The following is a 12,935-nucleotide window of genomic DNA, read 5'->3' as shown; positions in this document are numbered from 1 at the left end:
TCCTATGTTGCTTTTTTTTTAAAAAAAAAGGATGCACAGTGCTTATCGGACAAATAACGCATGATTTTTCTGTACGTATATATATATATATTTTTTAAAAATATCGTGTTGTTTCTCTCCCCAGTTCACGGTCTTTCTGCTTTGCCACTTGATTCCGATACTTGCTGACACGGCTGGAATTAGCACCTGAATAAAAGAGAGCGAGAGCGAGAGAGAGAACGAGAGAGAGAATGCGAGAGTGAGCGAGAGAGAGAGAGAGAGAGAGGGGAGAGAGAGAGAAATACAACGCACACACACAAAAAAAAAAATCGACCCTCCTCTCCCGGACCAATAATAAGGAGAGCGAAAAAAAATAAGGAGAGCCTTGTACTTTGGGGGCGGAAAATAAAGGAGGAATATCCATTTTTTTTTAACATGAACTAAAGGAATTGAAAGGTAAGTCCTTTTTAAGCCGTAAACGGTACGTCTTTCCATTTTTTTTTTTAATCCTGCCAAGAGGCCCGGCTCCTCGTCGTGGCGGCGAAAGTAATAAATAACGCAATAAACAACGCTCGCGAACGTAATAATTGGGTCGCCCGATCCACGGCTGTTTGTGGGGACGTCGCTGGGCGCGATCGACCCCCCCCCCAAAAAAAAACAGACAGCGACGCGACGATGCGCTGTCTCAAGGCTCAAGGATTATTACAAGGGATTATTATTCATTTAATTATTAATTAATGAGGCACAGATCAGCCTTGATCCAACGGAATGGCGTAACGGGCTCGAGGGGCTGAATGGCCTACTCCTGTTCCGATAAATTATTGTTCAACCGCCCGGTTATTCACGTGGAGTTCCCTGTAACGCGGGGGGTTAGAGCCCTCGCCTCGCAAGCCAGAGGACCCGGGTTCGATTCCTGGTCAGGGCAGAAATGTCGGGCAAGTTTCCTTACTCCACACACACACCCACACACAGACACCAACACCCACACACCCACCCACACACCCACCCACACACACCCAGCCGCGTGCGCTCGCCTCTGTTCACCAGCAGTCAGTAGGAACCCGGTCGTTGGGTCGATTGGGGGGGAATCGCTTTCTGGAGGCGATAAACCCTTTTTTTTAAAAAAAAAATCCATACGTACACACATTTCTGATAGTAATGCGGTCGCTCGATCCACGGCCGTTTGCGGCGGGACTTCGCCGGGCGCCGTCGGCTGCCGCGTTCCGCCCGCAAACCACACGGTGGTCACTGCGCTTCGAGGACCTCTCGAGGACGTGATGTGGCGCTGTGTCGAACGCGAGGATTCTTATTGGATGACAAAAAATGTTAACGAGAGCGTCTTGGTGTGTGCGCGTGTCTGTGTGTGCGCGTGTCTGTGTGCGTGTGGTGTGGTGCGTGTGCGTGTGCGTGTGCGTGCGTGGTGTGTTGTGTTTTTTCCCACCCCCCCCCTTGCCCAGACAGAATCGTCCACTCTTGGAGGCCCCCCCCCCACCTAATCGGAGACCGTAACTGCAGGATGAAAAGATGGCAGCGAATATGCTTGCACCTCCAGGCCCGGACAGCTTCCGACGTTTCACCCGCGAGTCTATGGCCACCATCGAGAGGCGGATCGCAGAAGAGAAGAACAAGAAGCCCCCGAAGCAAGACAGCAGTCACCGCGACGATGATGAGCAAAAGGCCAAGCCCAACAGCGACCTGGAGGCTGGCAAGGGTCTGCCCTTCATCTACGGCGATCCCCCCAGCAAGTGCATCGCTGAGCCCATCGAGGATTTGGACCCTTTTTATATGACTCAAAAAGTGAGTGCGTCTCTCTCTCTCTCTCTCTCTCTCTCTCCCTCTCGAAAACAGTAGCTTCTAGTTCGGGGGTGTGTGAGGAGGGGGCAGGAACCCCGAGGAACTGTCGCTCGCTGGCTCTGTATTCCCCTCTCCGCCCGCCCGCCCCCCACCCCCCGCTGACGCCCCTCAAATCCATCGTTTATTCGACGACGATGGATCGGTATTCTGCAATCGGATAATAATAATAATGATGACAATATTAATCAGTAATAATAATCATTATTTCGCGCCACGAAACCCAACTGTTATTACAATAATAATCATTAGGGACTGTTATCGTTATTGGAATAATAATTGCCTTTCGTGGCAATACAGTAATTATCATAATAGTACATTATTATTATTGTTATAATAATTCCACGTGGGGGTTGGGACGAAACCTTAGGCAAGTTTCTCTTCTCTACGCGCCTCTAAGTTAGAACCCGATTGACGGATTGTTTTCCGGGGGTCATAATCCTTTCCCCCCCCTCCACCCCCAAAAAAAACCCACCCGCGGCCAAAAAATGGGTCACTCGATCCACATCTGTTTGTGGGACACCGCTGTGCGTAATCAGCCGACTGTGTTCTGTGGGCGATTGCGCCCAGAGACGTCCCCGGATTGAAGTGACCAAATTATTATTGTTATTGATATGATATGATTATCACTACGGTGGGAGAGCGTGTTTTGTTTTGGGGAGTGGGGGAGTGGGGGAGGGAGGGAGGGAGGGAGGGATGGGAGCTGGTTATGTATCTTGCAACGAATAGGAAGACACTGTCCAGAGTGAAGGGCGATATAGAAATGCAAGTTGTTGTTGTTGTTGTTGTTGCCGCCGCCGCTGCTGCTGTTGTTGTGTTGTTTTTTTCAACGTTACTGTTAAAGTATTTTGTTACCGAACAAACACTGCCTTTCGCTGTTCCACAGCTCCGAAGGTGAGTTCAGAGGCGACCGTGGTTTTTTTTGTTGACGGGAATAGTTTGTGGACGATCTCGTGGATCGTCCAGCGAGCGAGCGAGGGCGAGGGTGGGCGAGGGTGGGCGAGGGCGGGCGAGGGCGAGCGAGGAAGGCGAGGGCGGGCGGGCGAAGGGATTGCTCCCCTGTTTCTGAGCGGTTGAGGTGGGGAGAAGTGGATTGAGTCTTCACAAGACCCCTTCGCACGCCCTCCATGGACTCGCTTTCCTCCCGACCTACCTCCGTGACCTGGTAACCCCATGTTGACCTGTCCTCTCCCTCTGCTCCACTCAGCGGGCTCCGGCCTGCTCCACCCCCACCCCCCCTCCCGCCCTGCCCTGCCCTGCCCTACCCTGCCCTGCCCAGCCCTGCCCAGCCCTGCCCTGCCCTGCCCTGCCCAGCCCTGCCCAGCCCAGCCCTGCCCAGCCCAGCCCTGCCCAGCCCAGCCCTGCCCTGCCCAGCCCTGCCCTGCCCAGCCCTGCCCAGCCCTGCCCTGCCCAGCCCAGCCCAGCCCTGCCCGCCAGCCCTGCCCAGCCCGCCCTGCCTGCCCAGCCCTGCCCAGCCCTGCCCTGCCCAGCCCTGCCCAGCCCGCCCTGCCCAGCTCTGCCCTGCCCTGCCCAGCCCTGCCAGCCCAGCCCTGCCCGCCCTGCCCTGCCCTGCCCAGCCCTGCCCAGCCCTGCCCAGCCCTGCCCACCCCACCATCGGCGGTCGGCCCTTCAGCCTCTCTGCCCCCAACCCTTTGGAACTCCATCCCACAGTCCCCTCGCCTCGCGCTCCCCCCTTCGCTCCCTCGTCTCCTTCAAGACCCTCCTCTTCTACCGGGACTACTCCTGTTCCTAGAAACAACTGGATGTTGGGGTGGAGGGTTGGGGGGGAGGGGGAGAGGGGGGAATGGGGTGGGTGGTGGGGGTTGGGGGGGGGAGAGGAATACGGTGGTTGAGGTTGTGGAGTGATGAGATTGGGAGGGCTGAAGGGCTTTTGATGACGTTTGAGACGTCTCGAAGACATTATAAGGCGCTGTATCAAATGCAAGAATTATTATTATTATTATTATTATCTTGTGATGGAATGGGGCGGTTGGGGAGGGGCAGTCATGGAGCAGTAACACTTTGACTCAGCGGATTATGGAATTAATGCAACATCTCTTATTGATGAGCCACAGACTTGTCTGAAAAAGAGAGAGAGAGAGAGGTTCCGATCGGACTCAGCGATAAATATTTCAAGCAGATAAACATCAGGCAACAAACAAGTGCCGGGAATGTCAGACAACAAGTCAGAAGAGCCCTGATTTATTATAATAATCATCATAATAATCCGGCGCATTTGACCCGGCGCCCGATCACCTGGTCGAGACTTCTCAAAGCGCTTCACAGGAGACACCGTAAAGTGTAGTGACCGTGCGCTCTGTTTTAAAAATGACAAGGATCTTGAATCCAATCCCGGGTGGGGGGTGGGGAGCCGGGCGAGGACGGGGGGGCGATGGGGTCACTGTTGCGGGAGAGATTAGCCCTAAACCCACGCCCTCTGGTTCTACTCTCTCGGCCCATCCGATCCGAGTTTCCTTCCACCTCTCCGACCCGCTTACAACTCCACCGCCCCCACCCCCCCCCCCCCCACACCCACTCCCCACAATATCGTCATTTAATCCACGACAGTTTGTGGGGACGTCTCTGGGCGCAGTCGAGCTGCTGGGTTTCGCCCACGAAAGTGCACAGTCACTCCACTTTGCAGGGCATCCCGTGAAGGGGCTTTGAGACGTCTCGACGACGCGATCAGGCGCTGTGGTCGAGGGCGAAGATTATTATTCTCACTATTCTCTGGGCTTTCTTTCTCAATCCGATTTCAAAGTGTTCCGCACCCGGATTCACTGCCTTAAGTCGACTTCTTGGGATTGGAAGAGTCTTAACGTGTTTAATCGTGTCTTACGGTCCAGGTATAGAGAGAGAGAGAGAGACAGAGAGAGAGAGAGAGAGAGAGAGAGAGGATGATGATTGAGGCAAAGCAGAAATCTTTGGTGTCGAGAGAGGTTTAATTTTACATCATAATAGTCGGGCAAATCTGATAATTCGCGGGAAGAAACGACCGTTGGTTTTCTGTGTCGGGAACAATTTTTTTTTTTCTTTTTAATTGACATTTTATTTTGGGGGTCGGGTTTGAGGGGGGAAAGGAAATCCGATCCGTTAAGCCTTCGATGTAATGAGTATTTTTTAAAAAAAAGAAGAGCGCATAATATATATATATATAGGAATATACATATAAAATACTATCGAAACGGCTTTAGAGATGGTTGGAAGAGGATTCATACAAATGCGGATGATATTAATATTCAATTTGACCATCTCTCGGCAATGGCGTTCAATTGAAAGAAAATCATCATAAGGTTCATTCAGATCCGAGTGTATTTTTAATCCTAGTGTGAAAGCACACGCGCTCAATCCGCTCACCTTGGGACAGGCATTCTCTCGTCTAAATTTAGTCCGCGCAGTCACGTCAGGGATTGATTATATTACAGTATAATAATAACAATAATCTTAAAACGTTTGGCACAGCCCCTTCGAGACGCCTCAAAGCGCTGCACGGGATACGCCGCAGAGTGACTTGACTTCACCGGTGGCGGGTGAAGCCGTTGCGCGGAGGGTAATATCGCAACGGCGCGATCGGGCGCTGCAGCAAATATTCTTCAGCCCGTGTAAGAGTTGGACCTCGACCCCTCTCGCCTCGCGCTCCAAACTCTCGTCAGACCCTCACGACGGTGGAAATCATCTAATAACAACAGACCTTACCTTTGAGGCAACAGAAAGCTCTTTACCTGTACAGTGCACCGACCCCACATTTCTGTCGGCAAATGTTGCAGCCAATTTGCAGCCCAGGACCGTCCCTCACACACAGCAGTGTGACTGTGTGATATAGGTGGGGGGGTGCGGGGGGGAGGGGGGGGGGGGGGGGGTGGGGATGCTGTTAGTTGTTTAGTCGATTGGCGGATCGCTTTCTGGGGGGTAATAACTTCTCAAAAAAAATAATAATTTGGTCACTCGATCCGCGGCTGTTTGTGGGGACGTCGCTGGGCGCGATTGGCTGCCGCTTCCCGCCCACAAAACACACAGTCACTACACTTTGCAACGTATCCCTTGAGACGTCTCAACGACGTGATAAGGCTCCGTGCTAAGTGCAAGGATTATTCCGATGTCGTCGTTGTTATCGTTAGATGAAGGACGGAGGCTTGAAGGGGTGTGGGGGATAGGGCTGGGGCAGTGGGGAGGAACAGACTCGATGGGCTGAATGGCCTCTCTCTGCGTTCCAATCGATTGCACGGCTGTGAGCTTTTCCCGGATGCTAATTTGGCTCCAGATTGACGGCTGGAATCTATTAGAAAATTCCTGAACCAGTACTCGTGAGAGCGAGAGAGAGAGAGAGAGAGAGGGGAGAGAGAGTGAGAGAGAGAGAGAGAGAGAGAGAAATCAATACTGGAAAAAAATATATTCAAATGGATTTGCATCGTTCCAGAGTATTCCCAGAATGGGGTCGATGTGAATTCCCGCATGTTTTTTCCCCTCTAGTCACGGAGAACGGAGAGAGAACTTGTATAACCATCTGTTCATTGATACTGCCAGCTCTGTCCCCCCCCCCACCCCCACACCCCCCCAACAACCCCCAACCCCTACCCCCTAGTGATTCTGTCTCCCTCCCTCTCCCATTCTCTCTCCCGCACTCTTTTCTTCTCTTCTCCCTCTTCCCCCTTCTTTCTCCCTCTTCCCCCTTTTCTCTCTCTCTCTCCCCCCCTTCTCTCTCTCTCTCTCTACCCCCTTCTCTCTCCCTCTTCCCCCTTTTCTCTCTCTCTCTCTCCCCCTTCTCTCTCTCTCTCTCTCCCCCTTCTCTCTCTCTCTCTCCCCCTTTTCTCTCTCTCTCTCCCCCCCTTCTCTCTCTATCTCTCTGCTCCTTTCCCCCTCTCTCTATCTATCTCTCCCCCCCCCCCGCCGCCCCCCCAGCGCCCCTCTTTGCAGGGCAGCGATGCTGACATTCATTCCATTGCCAAACATGTCAGTTTGGAGCCAATTTATCTCCTGCTCAACCCCCCCCCTCCCCTCTCCCCCTCTCCCCCCCTCTCCCCAACACCCAACTTGGTCAATTGACAAGTGTGGGTTTGAGCCCTGACTGGCGGGGGTGGGGGGGGTGGGGGGGGGGGGGGGATTCACAGGGGAAATAACTCCCTGTGAGATTTCTGATGGGCAACACAGCTCTGTATGTAATGTGTGAGAACATTGCCACCATCTTCCTACCCACAGTTGGGACATCTATCCTTCTTTATGTGTGTCTCTCTCTCTCTCTCTCTCTTTCCCCCTCTCCCCCCACTCCTCTCTCCCTCTCTCTCTGTATATCTCTGTCTCTGTGTGTGTGTGTGTGTGTCTCTCTCTTCCTCTCTCGTTTTCCCCCCTCCTCTCTCTCTCTCTTCCCCCCTCTTTCCCCCTCGGCCCCTCTCTCTCACTCTCTCTGTCTGTGTGTCTGTGTGTGTGTGTCTGTCTGCGTGTCTCTGTGTGTCTGTGTGTGTCTCTGTCTGTGATTGTCTCTCTCGCTCTCTGTCTCTCTCTCGCTTTGTGTGTGTGTGTGTGTCTTTCTCTGTCTCTTTGTGGGTGTCTGTCTGTCTCTGTCGCTCTGTGTGTGTCTGTGTGTCTGTCGCTGTGTGTCTGTGCGCTTTCTCTGTATCTCTGTCTCTCTCTCTGTCTCTCTTGCTCTGTGTGTGTGTCTGTCGCTGTGTGTGTCTGTGTGTCTGTCGCTGTGTGTGTCTGTGTCTGTCGCTGTGCATGTCTGTGTGTCTGTTGCTGTGTGTGTCTGTCGCTGTGTGTGTCTGTGTGTCTGTTGCTGTGTTTGTCTGTGTGTCTGTCGCTGTGTATGTCTGTCGCTGTGTGTGTGTCTCTGTCGCTGTGTGTGTCTGTCGCTGTGTGTGTCTGTCGCTGTGTGTGTGTGTCTGTCGTGTGTGTGTCTGTCGCTGTGTGTGTCTGTCGCTGTGTGTGTGTTCTCTGTCGCTGTGTGTGCTCTTCTCTATGTATCTCTGTTTCTCTCGCTCTGTGTTTGTCTGTGTCTGTATGTGTGTCTGTGTGTGTGTGTGTCTGTGTCTGTGTGTGTGTGTCTGTATGTGTGTCTGTGTGTGTGTCTGTGACTGTGTGTGTGTGTCTGTGTTGTGTGTGTGTCGGCTTCATGTCTCTCTCTCTCTCTCTCTCTCTTGCGCTCAGTGCTGTGGACTGTAATTTACATCACATCAGTGAATGGCTAAAGCTTCCAATGCGATCGTCACAACCTGCAGAGCTCAACACTGCAGCAGATCTGTGTACAGTTTGCCAACTGCGTTCCTCTCTGAGCTCTCTCTCTCTCTCCCACCCCCTCGCTCTCATTCTCGCTCGCTCTCTCTCCCTCCCCCTCGCTCTCATTCTCTCTCTCTCTCTCCCTACGCCCCCCCCCCCCACCCCTCTCATTCTCATTCTCTTTCTCTCTCCCTCCCCCACTCTCTCTCATTCTCTCTCTCTCTCTCTCGCTCTCTCTCTCCCCCATTCCTCTCCTCTCGCTCTCTCTCTCCCCCCCATTCTCTCTCTCTCTCGCTCTCTCTCTCCCCCCCCCCATTCTCTCTCTCTCTCTCGGTCTCTCTCTCTCCCCCCCATTCTCTTTCTCTCTCTCTCATTTTCTCTCTCGCTCTCTCTCACTCATTCTCTCTCCCATTTTCTCTCTCTCTCTCACTCTCATCCTCTCTCCCATTTTCTCTCTCTCTCCCTCTCTCTCTCATCCTCTCATTCTGTCTCTCATTTTCTCTCTCTCTCTCTCTCTCTCTCGCTCATTCTCTCGCGCTCTCTCGTTCTAGCAGTCTCCCATTTCGCCCGCGCGACAGTCAGTCACCGCGCTTTGCAGTGTATCCCGCGAAGCGCTTTGAGACGTCTCCAAACGCCCGACGGGGCGCCGCGTCAAATGCCAGGATCTCCATAAACATCGAGGGTTTCGGAGAGGGAAGAATTCTTCCCGGACCAGGGAATAAAGCCATCAGTAAATGCCCTGTCCACAAGCGCTGTCTGTCAGGAACTTAGCTAATGGGTTTGAAGCAGAATTTGTGAATTCTATTACCGATATTTTCTCTACATTATTTATGGGACATTTGGCTGCTCAGGTATTAATGCCCACAAATGGACGCAGATTGTCCACATTTATTGGGAGAAGGGAGTCACTCTCTCTCTCTCTCTCTCTCTCTTGGCCGAATAAAACTGGTCGCTCAGTCCATTCCCCCCCACCACCCCCACCCCACCCAAACTTAGTCCTGTAGCTCAGTGGTTAGAGCCCTCGCCCGGTAATCCAGAGGACCCGGGATCGATTCCCGTGATTGACGGTCAGGGTGAAACCTTGGACAGGTGTCCCTGACTGGGCTGCTTCGAAGCGCTTCACGGATTACACCGTAAAGCGTAGTGACTGTCTTGTGTTTGTGGGTGAAACGCGGCAGCCAATGGCGCCCGGCGACGTCCCACAAACAGAACAGTCGTGGATTGAGGTGACCAAGTTATTAGTATTTTTTGATTAATCCTCCCGGGAAAAGACTTAACAACCAGATTCCTACTGACTGTTGGTGTGTGCGTGTGTGTGTGCGTGTGCGTGTGTGTGTGTGTGTGGTGTGCGTGTGTGTGTGTGTGCGTGTGTGCGTGTGCGTGTGTGTGCGTGTATGTGTGCGTGTGTGTGTGTGCGTGTGTGCGTGTATGTGTGTGTGCGTGTGTGTGTGCGTGTGTGCGCGTGTATGTGTGTGTGTGTACGTGTGTGTGTGTGTGTGGTGTGCGCGTGTATATGTGTGTGTGTGTGTGTGCGTGTAGTAAGGAAACTTGCCTAAGGTTTCGTCCTGTCCTGTCCTGTCCGGGACCCGAACCCGGGTGCTCTCTCTTGCGAGACGAGGGGTCTAACCCCTGAGCTGCAGGGACTCCCCTCTTTGACACAACTTGTCGCGGCCACGAGAATGGTGACCGAGAGCTCGACTACAACAGCAACAACAACAACTAGCACTCCAATAGGGCCCTCCACGCAGGGCAGCGTCTCGGAGCGCTTAAGGACAAGTCACGAGACGAGTTGGTGTGGTCGCTGTCGGCTCAAACTGTCCCCAGACCTTTGTTAAATTGGCATGTCCAGGTAACCGAGCAAAAGGCTCTGGAGTGGAAGTCATTATGTGAAACTTTATTTAAATTACCATTCATTTTTATTCGCTCGCTGTCGTGGCAGTTAAATATCGGCTGCCGCGCTTCGCCCTCGAAACAGGCGGTCAATTCGCTTTAGGGCGTGTCCCGCGAAGCGCCTCGAGACGCCTCGATGACCCGATCGGGCGCCGGAATGAAAATGTAAGGATTATTATTCTTATGTTATTATTTTATTGCTGTTGTATTATTGTTCTGGATTGAGGAGGGTCCGCGTGACGAGGCTGGTTTGGAGCAGTGAGCGCAACGGTGGTTGATAGGATTTTTGGGGAACGGAGAGAGCTATTTTCTGCTCTTCTAGGACTCCATCCCACAGTCCCTTCACCTCCCTCGGACGAGTTGGGGCAGCGCAGACGAAGTTGGGGCTTTGCGCCGTCAACGGCAGATCCCGAGGGAACGGAGCCGGAAAAGGATATGAATGTATCAAAATTTTAATGGCAAATCTCCTCAAAGGGTTTCCAGCGCTTAGAATGTACAGTGCGGGATTGGCACTAAATCGGAAGATTGTTTTTCCTCTGTTTAGTACAATAAAGGTCTGCGAAAAAAAAACAGAGAGAGAGAGAGAGAGAGAGAGAGAAAAGGTTATTCAATCGAACGCAGTTGTCAAACGATCGTCGACCAATTTTACAAGCAGAACGCCGCAAACACCAGCTCTCCTCCTCCTGTCTCTCGTCAACAGCGTCATCAGTCGTCGGAATCAGTCACTCACACACTCACACACACACACACACACACACACACACACACACACACACACCCCCCACGACAATCGTCACAACAACAATACTAATAATAATCCTCGCATTCGATGCAGCGCCTTCTCACGTCGCTGAGACGCCTCAAAGCGCTTCACGGGCTCCGCTGTCATTGGGAAACGCGGCAGCCGATCGTCCCCAAAAAACAGCCGTGGATCGAAGGGAATCAAATTATTATTATTCTTGGAGGAGGGGTTATTACCCCCGGAAAAGCGATCCGCCAAGCGACTTACTGCTGGTAAACAGAGGCGTGTGCGTGTGCGCGGGGGGGGGCGTGGGACGAGTAAGGAAACTTGCCTAAAGGTTTCGCCCTGACCCGACCCGCCCGGGAATCAAACCCGGGCCCTCTGGCTTCCGCGGTGAGGGGTCTGACCCCCTGAGCCGCAGGAGAACTCCACGTCTTAAACGAACGATGTTATAAATATTGGCAATAGAGAGAGAGAGAGAGAGAGCGCGAGAGAGACACGCGGTGAATAATAATCCTTCCGTTTGATCATCCAGCGTCATCCGCGTCCGGAAGACATCCCAAAGCTCTTCGCGACGTACCCCGTAGAGCCCAGCGACCGCGTGCTTCGTGGGCGAGACGCGGGCAGCCGATCGCGCTCAGCGACGTCCCCACAAACAGCCGCGGATTGACATAACGCTGAGAGAGCAGGTGATTTTCTCGCAGTTTGAGTTTCGGTCCAAGTGACCGTCACACACTGGACTGTAGCTGTAGCTGTAGCTCTGCTAAACCACGTTAACCCTCTCTCTCTCTCTCTCTCTCTCTCTCTCTCTATAGATGCTGCCTGACCTGCTGAGTCTTCTCCGCTTCTGTTTGTATTCCAGCGTTATGCCTTCTGTCTCTCTCTGTCTCTCTCTCTATCGTCCGTGGCTCTGACTCACTGCCTTCCCCCTCCCACATCGCGTGTCAATGAACTCTCCGCGCGTCGGATTTCCGCACAGACTAAAGGCCGATAAGATGAACTGCCATTTGCTTCAGCGACTGTCCAACCAGTCAACGGTTGGCATCGTCATAAGAATAATCCTTCCATTTGATACAGCGCCTTCCACGTCAGGAGGACGTCTCAAAGCTCTTCACGGGGTTTAAATAATAATAATAATAATAATTGGGTCACTCAATCCACCAATTTGGCTGCCGCTTTTTGCCTACAAACTACACCCTTTATAGTGTATCCCGTAAAGCGCTTTGAGACGTCTCGAAGACGTGATGAGGCGCTGTGTCACATGTAAGGATTATTATTATTATTATTATTATTATTATTATTATTATTATTATTATTATTATATCCCCTGGATCACCGCCGACTGAGTTGGAGCAACACCCAATTTTCCCTCCTCCACACTTGCCCCCAACTCAAGCAACAACAACAACAACAGCAACAGCAACAGGACGTCCCAAGGCGTTAGACAGTCGGGGATTCAGACCCGAGCTGGGGGTTGGGATCAGGAGGGGTTGGAGGGGGTGGAGGGCGACCGGAGGCGCGGTTGGTCGAAGAGCAGGGTCTTGAAGGAGGTGAGGGAGGGAGGGAGGGAGGGAGGGAGAGGGAGGGAGGGAGGGAGGTGAAGGGACTGTGGGATGGAGTCCTAGAAGAGCAGAAAATAGCTCTCTCCGTTCCCAAAAATCCTATCAACCACCGTTGCGCTCACTGCTCCAAACCAGCCTCGTCACGCGGACCCTCCTCAATCCAGAACAATAATACAACAGCAATAAAATAATAACATAAGAATAATAATCCTTACATTTTCATTCCGGCGCCCGATCGGGTCATCGAGGCGTCTCGAGGCGCTTCGCGGGACACGCCCTAAAGCGAATTGACCGCCTGTTTCGAGGGCGAAGCGCGGCAGCCGATATTTAACTGCCACGACAGCGAGCGAATAAAATGAATGGTAATTTAAATAAGTTTCACATAATGACTTCCACTCCAGAGCCTTTTGCTCGGTTACCTGGACATGCCAATTTAGCAAAGTCTGGGGACAGTTTGAGCCGACAGCGACCACACCAACTCGTCTCGTGACTTGTCCTTAAGCGCTCCGAGACGCTGCCCTGCGTGGAGGGCCCTATTGGAGTGCTAGTTGTTGTGTTGCTGTTGTAGTCGAGCTCTCGGTCACCATTCTCGTGGCCGCGACAAGTTGTGTCAAAGAGGGGAGTCCCTGCAGCTCAGGGTTAGACCCTCGTCTCGCAAGAGAGAGCACCCGGGTTCGGGTCCCGGACAGGACAGGACAGGA

The 12,935-nt window shown here is 52.7% G+C and overlaps 1 protein-coding gene across 1 annotated transcript in view; it reads left to right on the top strand.

The window, feature by feature from the left end:
* Nucleotides 1-257: 257 nt before the first annotated feature.
* Nucleotides 258-12,935, top strand: part of LOC121850911 (sodium channel protein type 8 subunit alpha-like) — a 16,391-nt gene continuing 3,713 nt past the window's right edge. The window contains exons 1-2 of the mRNA XM_042344166.1: nt 258-435; nt 1,437-1,776. Coding sequence (XP_042200100.1) covers nt 1,504-1,776 — 273 coding nt within the window. The 5' untranslated portion in view covers nt 258-435; nt 1,437-1,503. The remainder of the gene's footprint in view (nt 436-1,436; nt 1,777-12,935) is intronic.

This window comes from Callorhinchus milii, unplaced genomic scaffold (genome assembly GCF_018977255.1).
Source record: "Callorhinchus milii isolate IMCB2004 unplaced genomic scaffold, IMCB_Cmil_1.0 Scaffold27, whole genome shotgun sequence".
Classification (NCBI taxonomy): Eukaryota; Metazoa; Chordata; class Chondrichthyes; order Chimaeriformes; family Callorhinchidae; genus Callorhinchus; species Callorhinchus milii.
This window is presented reverse-complemented; position numbering and strand designations above follow the sequence as displayed.